Source organism: Tyto alba, unplaced genomic scaffold, assembly GCF_018691265.1.
Source record: "Tyto alba isolate M040663 unplaced genomic scaffold, T.alba_DEE_v4.0 Super-Scaffold_48, whole genome shotgun sequence".
Taxonomy (NCBI): Eukaryota; Metazoa; Chordata; class Aves; order Strigiformes; family Tytonidae; genus Tyto; species Tyto alba.
The window spans coordinates 27,136,172-27,151,224 of record NW_024881324.1 but is presented as its reverse complement, the minus strand read 5'-3'; the positions used below and the strand labels follow the sequence as shown (position 1 = coordinate 27,151,224).

Genomic DNA, 15,053 nt, shown 5'->3' with positions numbered 1-15,053 from the left:
AGCCTCTCTTTATATGACGGTTTCTTTCAGTAGGCAAGAACCCTCACTACTGCTACGTTGTGGCTTACTTCAATGTGTTCGCCTCCAGTATCTTATGGCTGCTCTTAGACCTTTCTCAAAATAAAATAGGTCACTAGTAGCAGGTATTTTTTCCCAGTATTCTATACCGTAACTAAATCACTGTTCAGTCTTCTTGTTTTAGATAGTGTAGCTCATTGGTTTCTTTAAGAAGACTTTCTTACAGCCTCAAACCACAACCCCACCATGGTTCTTTTCTGAGCTGTCTCCAGCTTTCTAGCTTGCCTGTAAATGTGGTGAAATCCCCAGGATTGCCCTGTGAGGCGCCAAACACTGGTCACTCACTCCTACTTCCCACTCTCCTATTTAGGTCAGCACGAATCTTGTTAGCTGACTTTGCTGGAGATTTGACCACCTTAAGTGTCTGCCCCTCTTTAGTTGCACGAGCAGCCCATTAGCCTTTTTTGACAGAGTAACAAAATAAGAACTCAAGCGATCTTGTGTATCCTCCATGACTTGCGAAGTTTTTCAGGGGTCTTTCTGTGAGGATAGCTTTTATTCATATGTGTTCCTACCTGAATAAATTTCTCCTGCCTGTAAGAAAATTTACTTTGTTTGAATACACCTGTCTTACTAAGTCATCCAGATCTCTTTGAGTGGCCGATTCCTCTTGCTATCATTTTATTCACATTTGTGTCATCTGCAGGGTTTTACCTGCAGTAATTTTGTATTTACCTTCAAATCACGGATGGAAATGTTGACTGGTTTTCATTCAATTATTGATCCCTGCAGAAAGCAACCAAAATAACTAAACAGCATTTCCAACCGATAATTATTTTTTCTATCCATTCGAAGTTTTCAATTCACATACTGTATGCTTTATTGACTTTGCATAGTCCATTTTCTTAATCAATACAGCATACTGTAATTTTCTTTATATCAATAGGTCATGCCTTACAAAAGTTGTGTACCATAACACTATGAATTTACTTTATCAAACACAACTTTATTATCAAATAGAATGCTGAGTGTCACATCCCAAAAAGCCATGTCCCTGTTCTATAATTCTCTATTAGCAAGCATCTGTATCAGATTTTCCATTATTTTCCACTGGACAGTTGTCAGCTACTTGGCCTGTCGGTCCGTTGGTTTTAGGGCTTCTCCACTTTAAATACAGCAACTGTGTTGGTACCTTAACACTTCTCTGCTAGTTCTACAGTAATCAAAGAATAATTAAAGCCAAATCTCAGTGAGCCAGAGTTGAGCAGCATTTATTGTGGTTTTGGGTATTGAAAGATTCTAAGAGATGAAAGCAGACGGAAGAAAACTGTATCTTGAAAAGGGTGAGTTGATAAGGTAGGTTGGGGAGTTGGAAGGAAGACACAAGCAATAAGTGATGTAGGGAGCATGAAAACTACAAAAGAGCAGTACGGAGGTGATGTTTCTGAGAGAAGAATGAGCAAAAGGTGTTTATCTGGTGATGGGTAGTAGAAAGGGAATGTTAGTGAGGAAGGTAAGTAATGGTAAAACACCAGTAGGTGAGAAGAAGCTGGGAAAAGAGAGCTGAAGGTTGGGGAACTACAGAAGAGTATGTGCAGGAAAGGATCCGAGGTGAAAGAAAAGCTGGGACGTTAGAAAGTATGGTGCTAGAACAGCGCATTTTTAGAAGCTACAAAGCCACTGAGAGTGGAAACTGAGCTGCAGATGTTTCCAGCAATAGGATCAGGCTAAGAGCTGGAGTAGATTATGGACAGCATAATCCTGGAGACTGGGAAGAGGTAGCAAAGTAAGAAGAGATTCTAACCCCCTAATTCTCTCCTTGCTACCTGTTTCAAGGATGAAAACGTGAACCTAGAAGGATACTGGGGGATTAACAGAGGTGTGTTGCTGGAGAAGGTTTAAAGTGGTGATAGTAAATGGAAGAAGCAACGTCTTCTAGAGGGGCAATCAGGCAACTAAAAGAGCATGAAGGACATTCTCCTAGGACCTGAAGGCAGTACAAGGGAGGAGGTGTGCTTGGCTTGGTGTAGGATAGTCTTGGAAATGGTTCCTTGGGACTGAAGGATTCAGGAGAACAGAAGCGGGGAAGAGGTGGTAGTAGAGGCTCTTACAGAGAGGGGCTGGTTCTGTGAGGAGGGAGCAGTCAATCTGGAGGAAGATGAGTGAGAGCAAGGCAGTGGTGTAGGACTGCTGGGAGGTATCACTAGGGGAATTTTGCTGAGGTTGTTCGTACAGATAAAGTTATGGAACCTGTGGTTACAGCTCCTCTGTTAGCCTTCCCCAGTGATGCCCAGGCCAACAGTCCTCACAGTGTTACCATCTTCTCAGCTGAATCCTACACGTGGATGTTTGTGGCAGCGAGCTCGCCTTTCCACTTGCGCCTAAGCAACTCAAGGAGGAAGAGGGGTGAATTGTGCTCCAGCAGGGCTGTCGGTGTTTGCAGAAGGCCATTTTCCCGAGTGGCAGGAACTAGAAGGGGACACCCATGCGAACCGACACCGAGACTCCTGCTGCTAACATCCCTCCGTGCAGAAGATCCCGTCTCTTACCTGGTCCTGAACACAAGGAAACGGGAAGAAAGGCATGGCAGTGGGCAGGTGACAGCGTATGATTCCCTGTGGCACCCCACCTCCGTGGCTCCCAAAGCTATCAGCAGCCCCCAGGTACCACCCGCAGCCACATGCTGGGGACTCCCCAGCACCCCTCAGAGGGTCCTGCTGGAGACCCTGGCAGCATCCAGGGCTGTCCCCTGCCTTGCACAGGTTGTCCTGAGATGGCCGCAGGCTCCGTCATGCCCCATCTCCCACAGCAAACGGGCCCCAACAGGCATTTTATTATGAGGGAAAAAGAGCCACATACAGCAACACAAGAGTACATATTTTGCTCCATTTCAAGACAAGGCAGGTGCTGCAGCCCCTAGAAAACACCCTGGAGCCCCTGTGGCCAGGAAGCGAGTGGGTGCTTCACACGCAGGCGGTGGTTTCCAAGAAAAAGGAGGTGTTTTCAGGCCCCGGGGAAGCACAAGGAGGTGGCGCTGGGCAGCACAGAGCCATGGGGTGAGGACCGTCAGCCGGCGAAGGAGCCTGGCTCTGTGGCAGCGGGGACAGCACTGAAAAAGAGTTGCTCTCTGGTTCACCACGGCCTCTCACGCCCGGGGCCACTGCGGCGCCCCAGACCCCAAGGGCCCCGGCAGGGTGAGGCACTCCTCCCCTCCCGCCACGGGGAATGGGCCCTAGGGGGTCACCGCAGCCTCCTCGCCGCGCCTGTCCTCCAGCCGCCAAGGGCAATCGACGTAGCGCAGTGCCCCGCCGACGGGGCCGCGCTTGGCGGGATCCAGGGCCAGCAGGCTCCGCAGCATCAGGGCAGCCTCGGCGGTCAGGCGTTTCCAGTGGCGGGGCAGGTCCTCCTCCAGGCCCGTCTCCTGCCACAGCATGAAGTCCTCAAAGAAAGGGTCATCCGGCAGGCTCTGCTCCCAGGGGAAGTAACCAGTCAGCAGGCAGAAAAGCAGCACGCCAAAGGCCCAGGCATCCAAGCTGGTGTCAATGGGCACCCCCTGGGCGTCAGCGGTGTTGCTCAGCTCCGGGGCGGTGTAAGGGATTACCCCGGCCACCAGCTTGAGCTTGGTGCCCTTGGGCCGCGTAAGCCCGAAGTCCGTCAGTTTGATGCGCCGACACTCGGGGTCGAAAAGCAGCACGTTCTCCGGCTTGACGTCACGGTACACGAGCCCTCGGCTGTGGATGAACTCCAGGGCGCTCACGAGCTGCTTGGCACACTGCTTTGCGGCTGGCTCGGGGATCCCGTCCTGCGCAGGGAGAGACGAGGCGGGTGGAGCACACGCAGGGCAGCTTGGCAGCCCGGGCGCCTGGGCTCCCACCCACGTGCTCCGCACTGGGGAAGACATTCGTGTTTCTGGTCGTGCAAGCCCGTAGCGGCTTCCACGCTGTAGACCCCAGAAAGTCCCACGGCCCGTGGGCTTTAACTCCCTCCCTCCGACCCAACAAGCCTCCACAGGGGACGGACGCTACAGCCCCAGTCCCCCTGGCCTTTTAGCAGCACTCACCCGGGGTTTGATGATGGAGATGAGGTCTTTGTGCAGTGCCGGCTCATAGAGGAAACCGTAGTACTGGCTGGACTCGATGGCAATTCCAAACATGCTGATGATGGCAGGGTGGGTGGCAAGGGAGAGGGCCACACAATACTCATACAGGAAGGTGTGCAGCTTGGTACTGGCTTTGGGCAGCAGCTTGAGAGCCATAGGAGTCCCTGGGGATGGGGAGAGTGGGTTAGACCCCCCTGAAGGTCACTCACATCAAGTCCAGATAGAGATGGCGCTGAGCAGCCATGGGTCCAGACACTCAGAGCCACGGGGAAGTCTTGGACCCAAAGGTTTGTCTGGATATATCCTGTGGACACCAGATCTGGGAGCAGATGAGTTTTGAGCCTGCCAGTGCATGCCCAGGAGCACTGGGCAGAGCAAGGGAAATTCAGGCTACGTGGCCCACCGGTCTGAGCTGGGACTACTGGGGAGGACTAGTGTCAGGACTCTGTGGGCACTCATAGGCCTTAACGGCCTTGGCCAACCCCACCCAGGACCTCTGCTCACCCCCCCTCTCCATGGTGACCATTTAAGCTCAGGCGTGGGGCTTCACTCCCTGTCTGAGCTATGTGGTGGGAGCGCTGGTTTCCAGCCATATCACATCCATGCCAGTGCCTAGCCGTGAAACCTATTGATCCTGACTTGTGGATGGACTTCTCGGCTTGGTCGTGGACCTACCTCATCACTATAACCTTGCCTGACGTTCTGGGCTGCCCCCCGGTATCAACTGCTCCCTGGCTGGATGCAATGGAAGGGGAAATCCGTCCTGCTGGTCTCCCTGGGGACCCCCCCACCATGCCTGCTGCCTAGCCCCAAGGAGCCACCGGCCCCCCCAGAGCCCTGACAAGTGGAGAGGAGACAAGGCACGGTAGCTCATAGGGCGCAGTCGGTTCCTTACCTCTCTGCCTGTGGGTCACTAGCATCACGTGGCCGTACTTGCCCCTGCCCAGCTCCCGAATAACCTCATAGTGCTCGGCCACCTCGGTGCGCACCAGGCTCTGGGCTGTGATCTCCAGGAGCTCATCCAGCACGGTCGGTCCCGCTGTCCCTGCCGCTGCCACAGCCGCAGCTGAGCTCTCGGCCATCGCTGAGTGCTGCGGGAACACCACAGCCTGGGTCAGGAACGTCACAACACGCACCGAGAACGCCAGCTCAGACACGCCGCACAAACCCTGCCGCGTCAGGGGATATTTTTGTCGCTTGGAGCCTGAGCACTCTCACAGCTGTGCTAGAGCTGAGCTTGTGCTTTTATTCAGCACACCTCTGGGCAAAGCCCCCTCTTTATATAAAAAGGGAAGGGTGTTGAAGGGAACCTCCTGCAGCCCTCTAATCACTTCTGTCCTCTAGGCAGATGCTCAACTCTAATTGTAGTCCCTGGGGCCTCTCATTTCAAGGACCCAGATCACCTTTCTGTGTCAGCTGTACTAAAGCTTGGCCTTCCCAGCCTTCTCTTATTCTAGTCTCCAAGGTATTAGGTAACAAGAAAAAAAAAATTAACAGAGACCCAGATTATCAAGCGTGACTCGGTCCTCTTGCTCACCTTTGCCTACTGCAGCAGCACCGTGTCGCTCTACTCAGAAATCCACCCCTTATCGAAGAATGTCCTTGAGGTAGCAGCAGAGGCAGCCTTGCCCCTTAAGCAGAGGCAGAGCTAGCCCGTGACAAAAAAGGGGTTACCAGTCAGAGGGGGTGTGCTTCAAGCAAGCCAAAAGAGCTCAGTACCTCGCACACCTGCTGACATTTCTGACCCAAAGTCACTCATCTGTGCAGCCAAGAAACTTAGGCAGGAAGGAAGCTCGGACATCAATGGCATTTTGAGCTACAGCCAGCTGCTTCAGACCCATTTCAGAGACATGCTTCTTCAGTGCCCCCAGCCAGCTACAAGGCGGCATTTTACAGCAGCTGTGGCAGCACTCTCCCCCTGACTGCCTGCCTGTGCTCTGAACACAGGCATCCCAGGCCTGGGAGCCCCTCCTGGCTCTGGAGCAAGGTCACAGAACCAGAGTCACAGAATGGTCGAGGTCAGGAGGTACCTCTGGAGATCACCTAGTGCAACCTCCTGCTCAGAGGAAGGTTAGCTAGAGCAAGTTGCTCAGGGCTGTGTCCAAGTCCAGTTCTGAATATCTCCGAGGATGGAGACGCCACAACTGCTCTGGGCAACTTGTTCCAGTGTTTGATCACTTTTATGGTAAAAAAGTGTTTTCTTGTGCTTCAGCAGAAATTCTGTGTCTCACTGCCTCTTGTCCTGTCACTCAGTATCACTAAGGAGACTCTGGCTGTATCTTTTTTACAGGTTTTTATGCACATTGATAAGATGATCCCTGCAAGCCTTCTCCTCTTGAGGCTAAACAAGTCCCAGCTCTCTTTGCCTCTCCTCATATCAGAGATGCTCCAATATCTTAATCATCTTCACAGACCGGATTAGTTCCAGTATGCCCACAGCTCTCTTCTGCTGAGGAGCCCAGAACTAGACCCACTACTCCAGGTATGGCCTCAGTGGGGCCGAGCAGAGAGGAAGGATCACCTCCCTCGAGCTGCTGGTAACACTCTGCCTGATGCAGCCCACCACGCAACCCAGGGGCCTGAGGGTTGCACCATTCTTCCGCGGGTCTTAAACAGTGTGCGGTGAGACAGAGCTCCGGTGTAAAAGCAGTGGCTCACCTCTGCACCTACAAGCTCAGGAATCTTTTCCCAGGAAACATTCTGGCTCACATGACACCTTTTGGGATAGGGAATCAGACCTCACATGGCTAAAAAGGAAGACGGCGCCCTAGGAATATGAGTGGGAACAGACAGAATGAAGCCTTTTCCCTTCGTTTGTACATTGCTCTATCTGTGACCAAACCTTATTACAGTCCCCATTGCTGCTAAATCTGGTCATTCTTAAGAATTCAGTAACTTAGCAACAGAATTACTTAAATTTAGGAAAAACACAAAAAGGCTGGATTTGCACAGGAGGCTGGGACTACTTGTGGAAGAGCTCCTCTTCTCCCTTCCCTTCTCTCCTAGACTGCATGGCTAAATCTTATTCAGTTCAGAAACATGAAGTAATTGGCCCTACTTTTCTGCAAAGGCTTTGACTCGGTGTGATAGCCAACAAAAGTCAAAGTTAGTACAGTAGGGAGTTCAACAACGAACAACTGTGTGCATGGGAGGGGATGAATGGAAGGCTGGGGAGAAACGTGCAGGGAAAGACAGTCTGGAAAGTATTTTAGAGATTTTGCTTTGATGTCCTCCTGTTTGCCAGCACAGCTTGCGAAATGCCACACAGCAAGGGCATTGCAGAACCCACAAACAGACCCACTCTCCCACCAACATTTCCAAACTGGTGTTGCCACATTCAGGTGTTAAAATGAATAGCCGAAAAAGCCTTTTGAAGAGTCCTAGCCAGGAATATAGAGAAAAAAACTTAAAATGTAATTGACCCTTCTGCTTGTCTTGTGCAGAACGCATTAGATTTATATTTGTGAAAAAATATCGGAAGATCTCTTCTGTAAGACAGTTTCCCCTGTATCAAATTCATGGTCATATACAAGCTCTTGTCAGCAAATTGTTCATGGTCTTCTCAGATAACTTAATTTCTCAAACTTGAGTTGGATAAAATTTCTTCTTCCCTTGTAGGCTGGCCACCTGCTAGAGCTATCTAACCCAAAGGTTAGAATCTTCTCACTGCATCCACTTAATGTATTATTCAATAATGATATCATTTTCAAATATCTATTCATTAATCTGTTTTTATTTGTATTTAATTATTTATCATATGATTCATCTATCCTATTTTGTATATGATTCATTACTCCTCTCCTGTTTATTGCGTGAAAACTTGCTGTTGTGAATGGGAGGATCTGCTTCTCTGTACATTCCTGGTTCTCACTCCAGCTTTGAGAGTCAAAACATTCCAGTCTATAAACTTTTGCAATCAAAAAGATAAAAACAAACCAGCAAACTGAAAAACTCTTGTGTCCTTCCACGCCACCTTTCAAGTGAACTGCAATACAGGTGGCAAGCGTCTTTACTTCTGTGCACAGCTCCCCCTGACACGGGAGGGCAGATTGTCTGGGTAAAGAGTAGAACATCAAAGTGAAATTAGCCAGCTTGGAAAAATGGATCAGCCAGAGGATATGGGCAGAGTGTCTTGAGGGACGGTGACAATCCCGTGGGTCTCATCAGGGCTCCAGCTGAAGAAAGCCCCAGCTGCAGTCACTCCAGAATAGTCTGCAGGCTTTGGCCCCTGTTGCCCTTGAGGAAACTGAATACAGGACATGGTCTGTACTTCAGGGAACAGCCAAAGCCGTCAGGTCTTTCTCTGAGACACCGCTGCCATTATCTAGGAGGCTGAGGGACAGATCTGGGTCACCACTGAGTGAGACTGAGTGCTCTGCACCTAACTCTACTGCCTTCTAGAGTGCCGTTTGCCCTTTGCAGAGTGACAAGCACCGGGGAGGGGGCCAACAGGGCCCTGGCCAGGATGCACTCACCATGTGGCTGTGCTGTGCTGAAGGCAGCGGGCAGGGTCCTCTTCAAAACTGCTCTTTCCTCCACTGCCCTTCCTGTGCTTCATCCTTTCTAAAGGTCCCGCTTCCAGGCTGTCGACATGTGGGAAATCCCAATTCCCCAAAAGAGTGTCTAATTGCAGCAGTGAGAAATTCGCATCCTTTCCACCATCAGGAGATAGCCTGTGGAGCTACAGTGTCTTAGTCTAGCTAATGTTATTCTGGTTCTTCAATGTCTTAGTCTAGCTAATGTTATTCTGGTTCTTCAACCAAAATAATTAATATATTTGGTCCAGAAAAGCACTTCTTACATGTCAAGAGCCAAAGATGGGTAATGGCTGTATAACAGAGACGGTGCTATGATGACAGAATCGCAGAGGTGTTTAGGCTGGAAGGGACCTCTTGAGATCATCTAATCCAATTCCCCTGCTCAAGCAGTGGTAGCTGAAGCGGGTTCTCTAGGAAGTTGTCCAGTCAGATTTTTAATATCTTCACAAATGGAGACTCCACAATCTCTCTGGGCAGCATACCATGCTGTTTGACCACTCTCACAGTAACAAAAAAAAAAAAAAAAGTTTTATTGAGTTTAGATGGAATTCCTTGTGTTTTAATTGGTGGACATTTCCTCTTATCCTGTCAATGAGCACTACTGAGAAGAGTCTGGCTCCCTTTTCATCATTCCCTCTCATGAGGTATTTATATACACTGATAAGATCCCTCTGAGTCTTCTCTTTTCCAAGCTGAAGAGTTTCAGCTGTCTCAGCCTCTCTTTTATCAAAGATGCTCCATTAAAAGATGGCTTTGAGCATATGGCATGTAAGGTCCATTTTCTCATTTGACCTTCTACAGAGCTTTAACCCAAACTGAATAACCAACAACATTTGGGGCACCTCTTACAAAAAGTCACGCAGGCTTGATTCAAAGACAAACTTTGGTCAACTATAAAAGCCAGTGATAACATTCTTGTTGCTATTTATTCATATGATATCCTAATCCAAATTTACCTAACCAGCTGCTGAACTTTCTCAGCTAGAGAAGAGAGTTTTTTAGTGCCTGTTCCATTTCTTCTGACTCTCGCAGGGTTTATATGCATTGCAGTCAGAGGTACAACCACAGCCTATAAGAATATATTTTAAACTATATAGATTGAGTAAAACAAGCAGGGTACAGCATGAAATTCAGGCTATGTGTTTAACCAAAGCTTTACGTAGGCTTCACAAACCGTCTGGCCCGCTGTGCTTCTATAGTGCCCACATCAGTTAGTTAAAAACCAGATAGGATGCTTCCAGAAATTGTAGTCACATTTTGAATTTTGAACAAACAACTCTATGCTCTCTGACCAAGACACCTCTGAGTCTTCTTATTGGTCACATGCCTTCAAACAACCTTCTGTCTGGTTCTCAAACCAAGGCCTTTTGTCTAGCTCTCAGATCTGTTTTTTGGCTCTTTTCTGAAGCCTCACCATTTTTTCTGCCCCCTCGTGTTCAAACACTAGTTGTTCCTGGGGGAATGCCTCCTGTGCGGCATTCAGCTGGAATTACCCTCTACCTCACGCTGCGGCCCCAAGACCTCTGTTTGCAGGAACACCACGCTGAGAGGCTGCACTACCTTATACACCCATTCAAACGCCAGAGCTTTTCCAAATTACTGGGTTTTGAGAGGAAAAACTCCACTTCCTCTTCACATCCCTTTCTGGGTGCTACCTGCCTTATTTCTACCTGAATCCTTTTCACTGCCTTCAGTAAAGCATATTTTGCTTGACTGGACTTTGTGTATCGAGTAATTCAGATCACTTTGTGTCTCTGTTATCAAACCGCCCCGTTCATTTCTGCCTAGGGGCTGTGTAAGGACCCTGCATGCAGGGGGTTCCCACCAACCTCTAAATCATTGGAGGGAGTTTGAAGCAGTTCTCAGCCCGGTATTTGTTCCTACAGCACCTTTCAGAAACAGCCTATTCACTGATAGTTCCCTGAAAGTTATCTGTACAAATTCATCCGAAAACTGGTCAAAATCAACAAGGCTTGTATTTTTAATGGATTGGAAAATGAGCCCAGTGGAACGGAAATTATCGTATTTTATTGGTGTCCTCACCCTGCACAATTAATTTTGTTAAATCCTGATTCTGTTATAACACTTATATTTGTCAGTGTTCTAGAAGAAAGCATTGAAATCATCCAGAAAATGTTTGCAAATGACACAAAACGAGTTTGGGTAGATAATGCATTGCTTGCTAAAACTAGTGCATGCACATACACACGTACAAAAGTGTATCAAACGATCAGAGAAATCAGGAGTCTAGTCTGGCATTGAGTGAAAGAAAAAAAAAAAAAAACTCCTGTTAATCAGAAAAATCTAAGTTCTTCACACTGCTTTGTAGATAAAATGGGCACTGTGTAAATCCAGAAATATATATCCGATATAGCCTCACTTCCTTTGCAGACTTTAATATGTAGGATGATACAGAACCGTACTAGAAATAATCTACAGTGATACAGATACACATTCTAATGATACCAATACAAGTCTAAGAGCGTCACAGTACGAGGGTTACTGAACATTGTAGATCCCACTTTTGCATTCACTCTGCTGAAGAGAATGCCCCAAAAGACACAGGAAACACCAGCAGTGAGAGACAAACTAGCCTTTTCTGAATGCTAGATTAAGAAAATAAACTTCACTGTAAACAAAAATATAGATATAGCCATTCAGATTTACATAGACTAAGATAGATCATAGCAGAAGAAGAGATCTGCTCTGAGACGATGCGTGTCTTACAGTGAACTCTAGTTTCTGCAGAGGTTCCTACACACAGATGCCCTGAGACAGTCTGAAACTTAATCTCTGAAAATCAGCTGAGTTAGGAAAGCTGTACTTCTGAAGAGCTGGCCACATGCTAATGACTTCTGCACTAGAACTGAGAATATCCTGCATCCCTGGATTTTGTATTTTTATTGGAAATGCATTCCTTCCATTTGCTCTGCATTGCATTATTATTTATCTACTTTTTAATGAGATTTTTCTGAATGTTAAAAAGCCACTGATGTGAAAGCCTGGTTTCCTTAGGGTAAATTTCCTGAACTCTTTTAGAGGCCAGCTGATGGGTCAGCAGAACTAGCTATTGGATGTTTTCTATCTTTTCAGGGGTATCGGTTCAGAAATCTAGCGCGGGCATTCACGGTTTGACAGAAAAAGGATCAGAGGACAACCATGAGAATGACAACAGGGCTGACAAGTACAGGGGGAACTTCCAGGGGAGCAGCCTATTTAGCTTATCAAACAGGTAGTGAAGAAGTGACTCTATCACCTCTATGTACCTTTGTGGGTACTAGAAATTCACTATAGAGGGCCCTCCAAATTAAGTAAAAGCATTATTATAAAACCCAATAGCTGAGGCTGAAATGTGGCAGTTTCAGACCTCGGTTGTCATGCAGATTTTGCGAAGAAGGAGATTTGCCCCTAAAAACCTCATCAAAGAGTATGGAAGAATATCCCTCGGTCTCTGGGACTTTTAACTGAAGAATGGCATTTTTTTTTTTTTTTCCCTAGGAGGCCCGCTCTAGCGCAAACCACATTTAACAGAGGCGAGAGATCCGAACAGATTGCCACGGCGGTTGATTCTGGCCTTATTGCTGATAGATTTGTGAGCTTCTTTCCGAAACTGGCCAGTGGGCTGGTGCTTAATCTCGCCGCGGAAAACCGCATGACTGTCCCCTCAGCGGAACAGCGCATTGCTCTTCTCGGGCAGCAACACCCAGCAGCCCCCCGCCCAGAGAAAGCCCCGCAAGCCTCTCCCCAGCAAGCGGGATGCCGCAATCGCGGCACGGCAGCCTCCTCGGACAGAAATCGGCAGCGATCTCGCTGGGACCGAGCCACATCCCAGCCTCCTCCCAACCAGCCGGCCGGTACCCTGGCACCATCCCACCGGACACAACCGGGCACCGAGCGACCTTTTGGGGCAGGGCCAGCTGACGAGCTCACCGCTCCGCCAGATGCGGGGAAACCGGTGCGCGCGCTCCGCGTTTGCGGTGGCACGCTACGCCGGGGTCTCCGGAACGGGTTTGTGAGGGGTGGGTGCCCTTTTACGCTCCTGCCTGGTGCCCTTCATCCTGCCACGGCCGTACCTCCTCTTCCCACGCTCCTTCCCCGCCCGCAGTAAGCCCCTCACCTTCTCCAGCAGCGCAGCGCTGGTGGCCGGCCGGGGGCTGCCCCTCTTGCCCCGCTTCCCCCCTCGGTGCAGCCTCCGGGCTGGGTCCAGCCTGCGCCGAGCAGCCGGAGGGGGCTGCCAGGCATTACAGGGATAAGCGTGACGCTCCGCCCCTTCCCCATGTCTCTGGTCCTGGGGGCACGCTGCCTCCCTGCTGAAGGTGACCCCTGGGAGGGGAGAAAAGAAGGGGGGCTATCCCTCTGCCCTGTTTCTGGGGGGGGGGGGGGGGAGTGTCGGAAGAATCGGGGTGGGGTTGTCGTTTCTGCTCTATCCATCCCATCAGAGCCCCCCGGGACCCTTCGGCGGACCCACCCTTTCCAGCCCTCCCTTCCTTCCAGCTTGGGCTCCCGTTACAGCTGAGGGAGCAGCGCTGCTTCCCGGGCTGGGGCACGGTCGTAGCTCTGGGGCTGTGCCGAGTAAGAATACATCCCTGATGGCAGGGCTCAGAACGGCCCTGGGCTGCCAGTGCTTGCTCTTGGCCACCAAAGGATCCAAAGTCACAGTTGCCTGCGTCAGTGGGCATCAGAGACCGGGCACAAAGCATAGCCCGTTCAAGGTCCCCTCACGGGGCCGGCTGGGTCAGGCTCCTCACACACATCAACACCACAGAGCATTACGGCAAAGCTGAAATTATTAATGGTAACTACAGTGACTTGCAGACTTAGTTATTACCTCCACCCAGACTGTATTCCTGTGCCAAAGTCCTCTTTCTTCCACTTGAGCATGGAGAGGAAAGCAACTCCTGGGGACACGGACGCCTTCGCGTACACACAACAGCCCATCTCACTCCCACCGGAATAGCAGCAGTTCTTCAAGTACACAACGTTAAAGGATCGGGGTTGGATTCATATTAGTGAGTGCTCGAAAGTCAGGCGATGCCAGAGGTGTGGTTGCAGCTGGAACGCTGCTCCTTCAGAGAGAAACGCGCCGGGGCTTCAGCGAGTACCCGACGAGCCACTGAAGGGACTGGCTGTTCCAACACACCATTAGCAGGACACGCAGTTTCTCAAGCGTTGGTCTTAGCGTGAACTCTTTTTCACAATGTCCCTGCCTAATGACTGGTGATTTCCACAGGAGGTAAGGTGGGTGAGGAGGTCTGTCCTCGCTGTTTCAGAGTTACTCAACCCCACATAGCTCTTTAGTTTCCATCCTGTACTATCAGAGGCACCAACAGCATCTGGGGTGATGGAAGGTTTGATGCCACTTGAACCCCAGAGAGCATTCTTCCATGCTATGGATGCTTATCAGCAGGGGTATGTGTGAGAAAGCTGCTGAAATACAAACATCAAGCTCCATTACCAAGACCTAAACTGGCACTGCTCTTTTAATGTTGTAGTCTATGGCAATACTCAGTTTGTCTATATGTATTCAGGCTGCCCATAAGCATTTACCCAGAACATCACTGATGGCAGCTTCTCAGCCCAGTCACCACCCCTTCATTTTCAGCACGCAGTTTTGCTCAGCCCTTTTCAGAACCAGATTTTTGCCGGATGCTGGGGTAGGAATAGCTCTTTGGATTTCCCCATTGCCTTTCTACTTCTATTAATAATTCCTCCCCTCCAGGCTCAGCAGGCAGGCAAGCAAGCCAATCTGCAGGGTGCTAGAGGGTGGGGGGCTGCTGCCTCCTGGACAGAGAGCTGGGGCCCTAAGCTCTTCTCGGCACAGGCAGGGTGCTCGGAGGACTCCTGCACCAGCTGTGCAGACCATTTGTGCTCTGAGCTCATCCAGAGCTACCCCATCGCTGAGGAATCCGCTGGCCGCCGGCCTGACAGCGCCGTGCAATGTCCCACCTTGCCCTGCCAGCCCACGCAGCACACCTGTGCTGAGCCCAGGCCCTGCTCCCCAGGGGCGCTTTCCAACCGTGCTCCCCAGCTTCAGCAAAACCCCTCATACCCGAAACCTTCGGGTTACCCGCCGGCTACCGTACCTGCTTCAAAACACCCTGCCCCAGTCCCACGTCAGCCTGCTCCCTCCACGTTGCTGGCGGGTGCAGAGTGGTTGCAGAGGCAGTGCTAATCCATTGGGATCCATGAGCACTGATCCCAGTGCCTCAGAGCAACGCTGGGGCAGTGCCCTTCCACCCAAGACAGGGACGGGGACTCGCCGTAGCTGTATTTTTAACCTTTTCCATTGTGATCTCTCCCAGCCTGTCCTCCGGGGCTTAAAACAATATACAGTATCGAGTATCCAGGATGCACATCAGCCTTCTTCCTGAAGCTCAGTGACTTATTTGTCATCACAG

The 15,053-nt window shown here is 50.0% G+C and overlaps 1 protein-coding gene across 1 annotated transcript; it reads right to left on the bottom strand.

Annotated features, from left to right (window-relative positions):
- Positions 1-3,185: 3,185 nt before the first annotated feature.
- On the bottom strand, positions 3,186-13,086 carry LOC104367757 (serine/threonine-protein kinase SBK2). Its single transcript, XM_042806645.1, is given in 5 exon segments — positions 3,186-3,820; positions 4,079-4,281; positions 5,013-5,286; positions 12,729-12,884; positions 12,886-13,086. Coding segments are annotated over 5 exon segments (1,404 nt in total). The 3' UTR covers positions 3,186-3,250.
- Between the last annotated feature and the right edge of the window lie 1,967 nt (positions 13,087-15,053).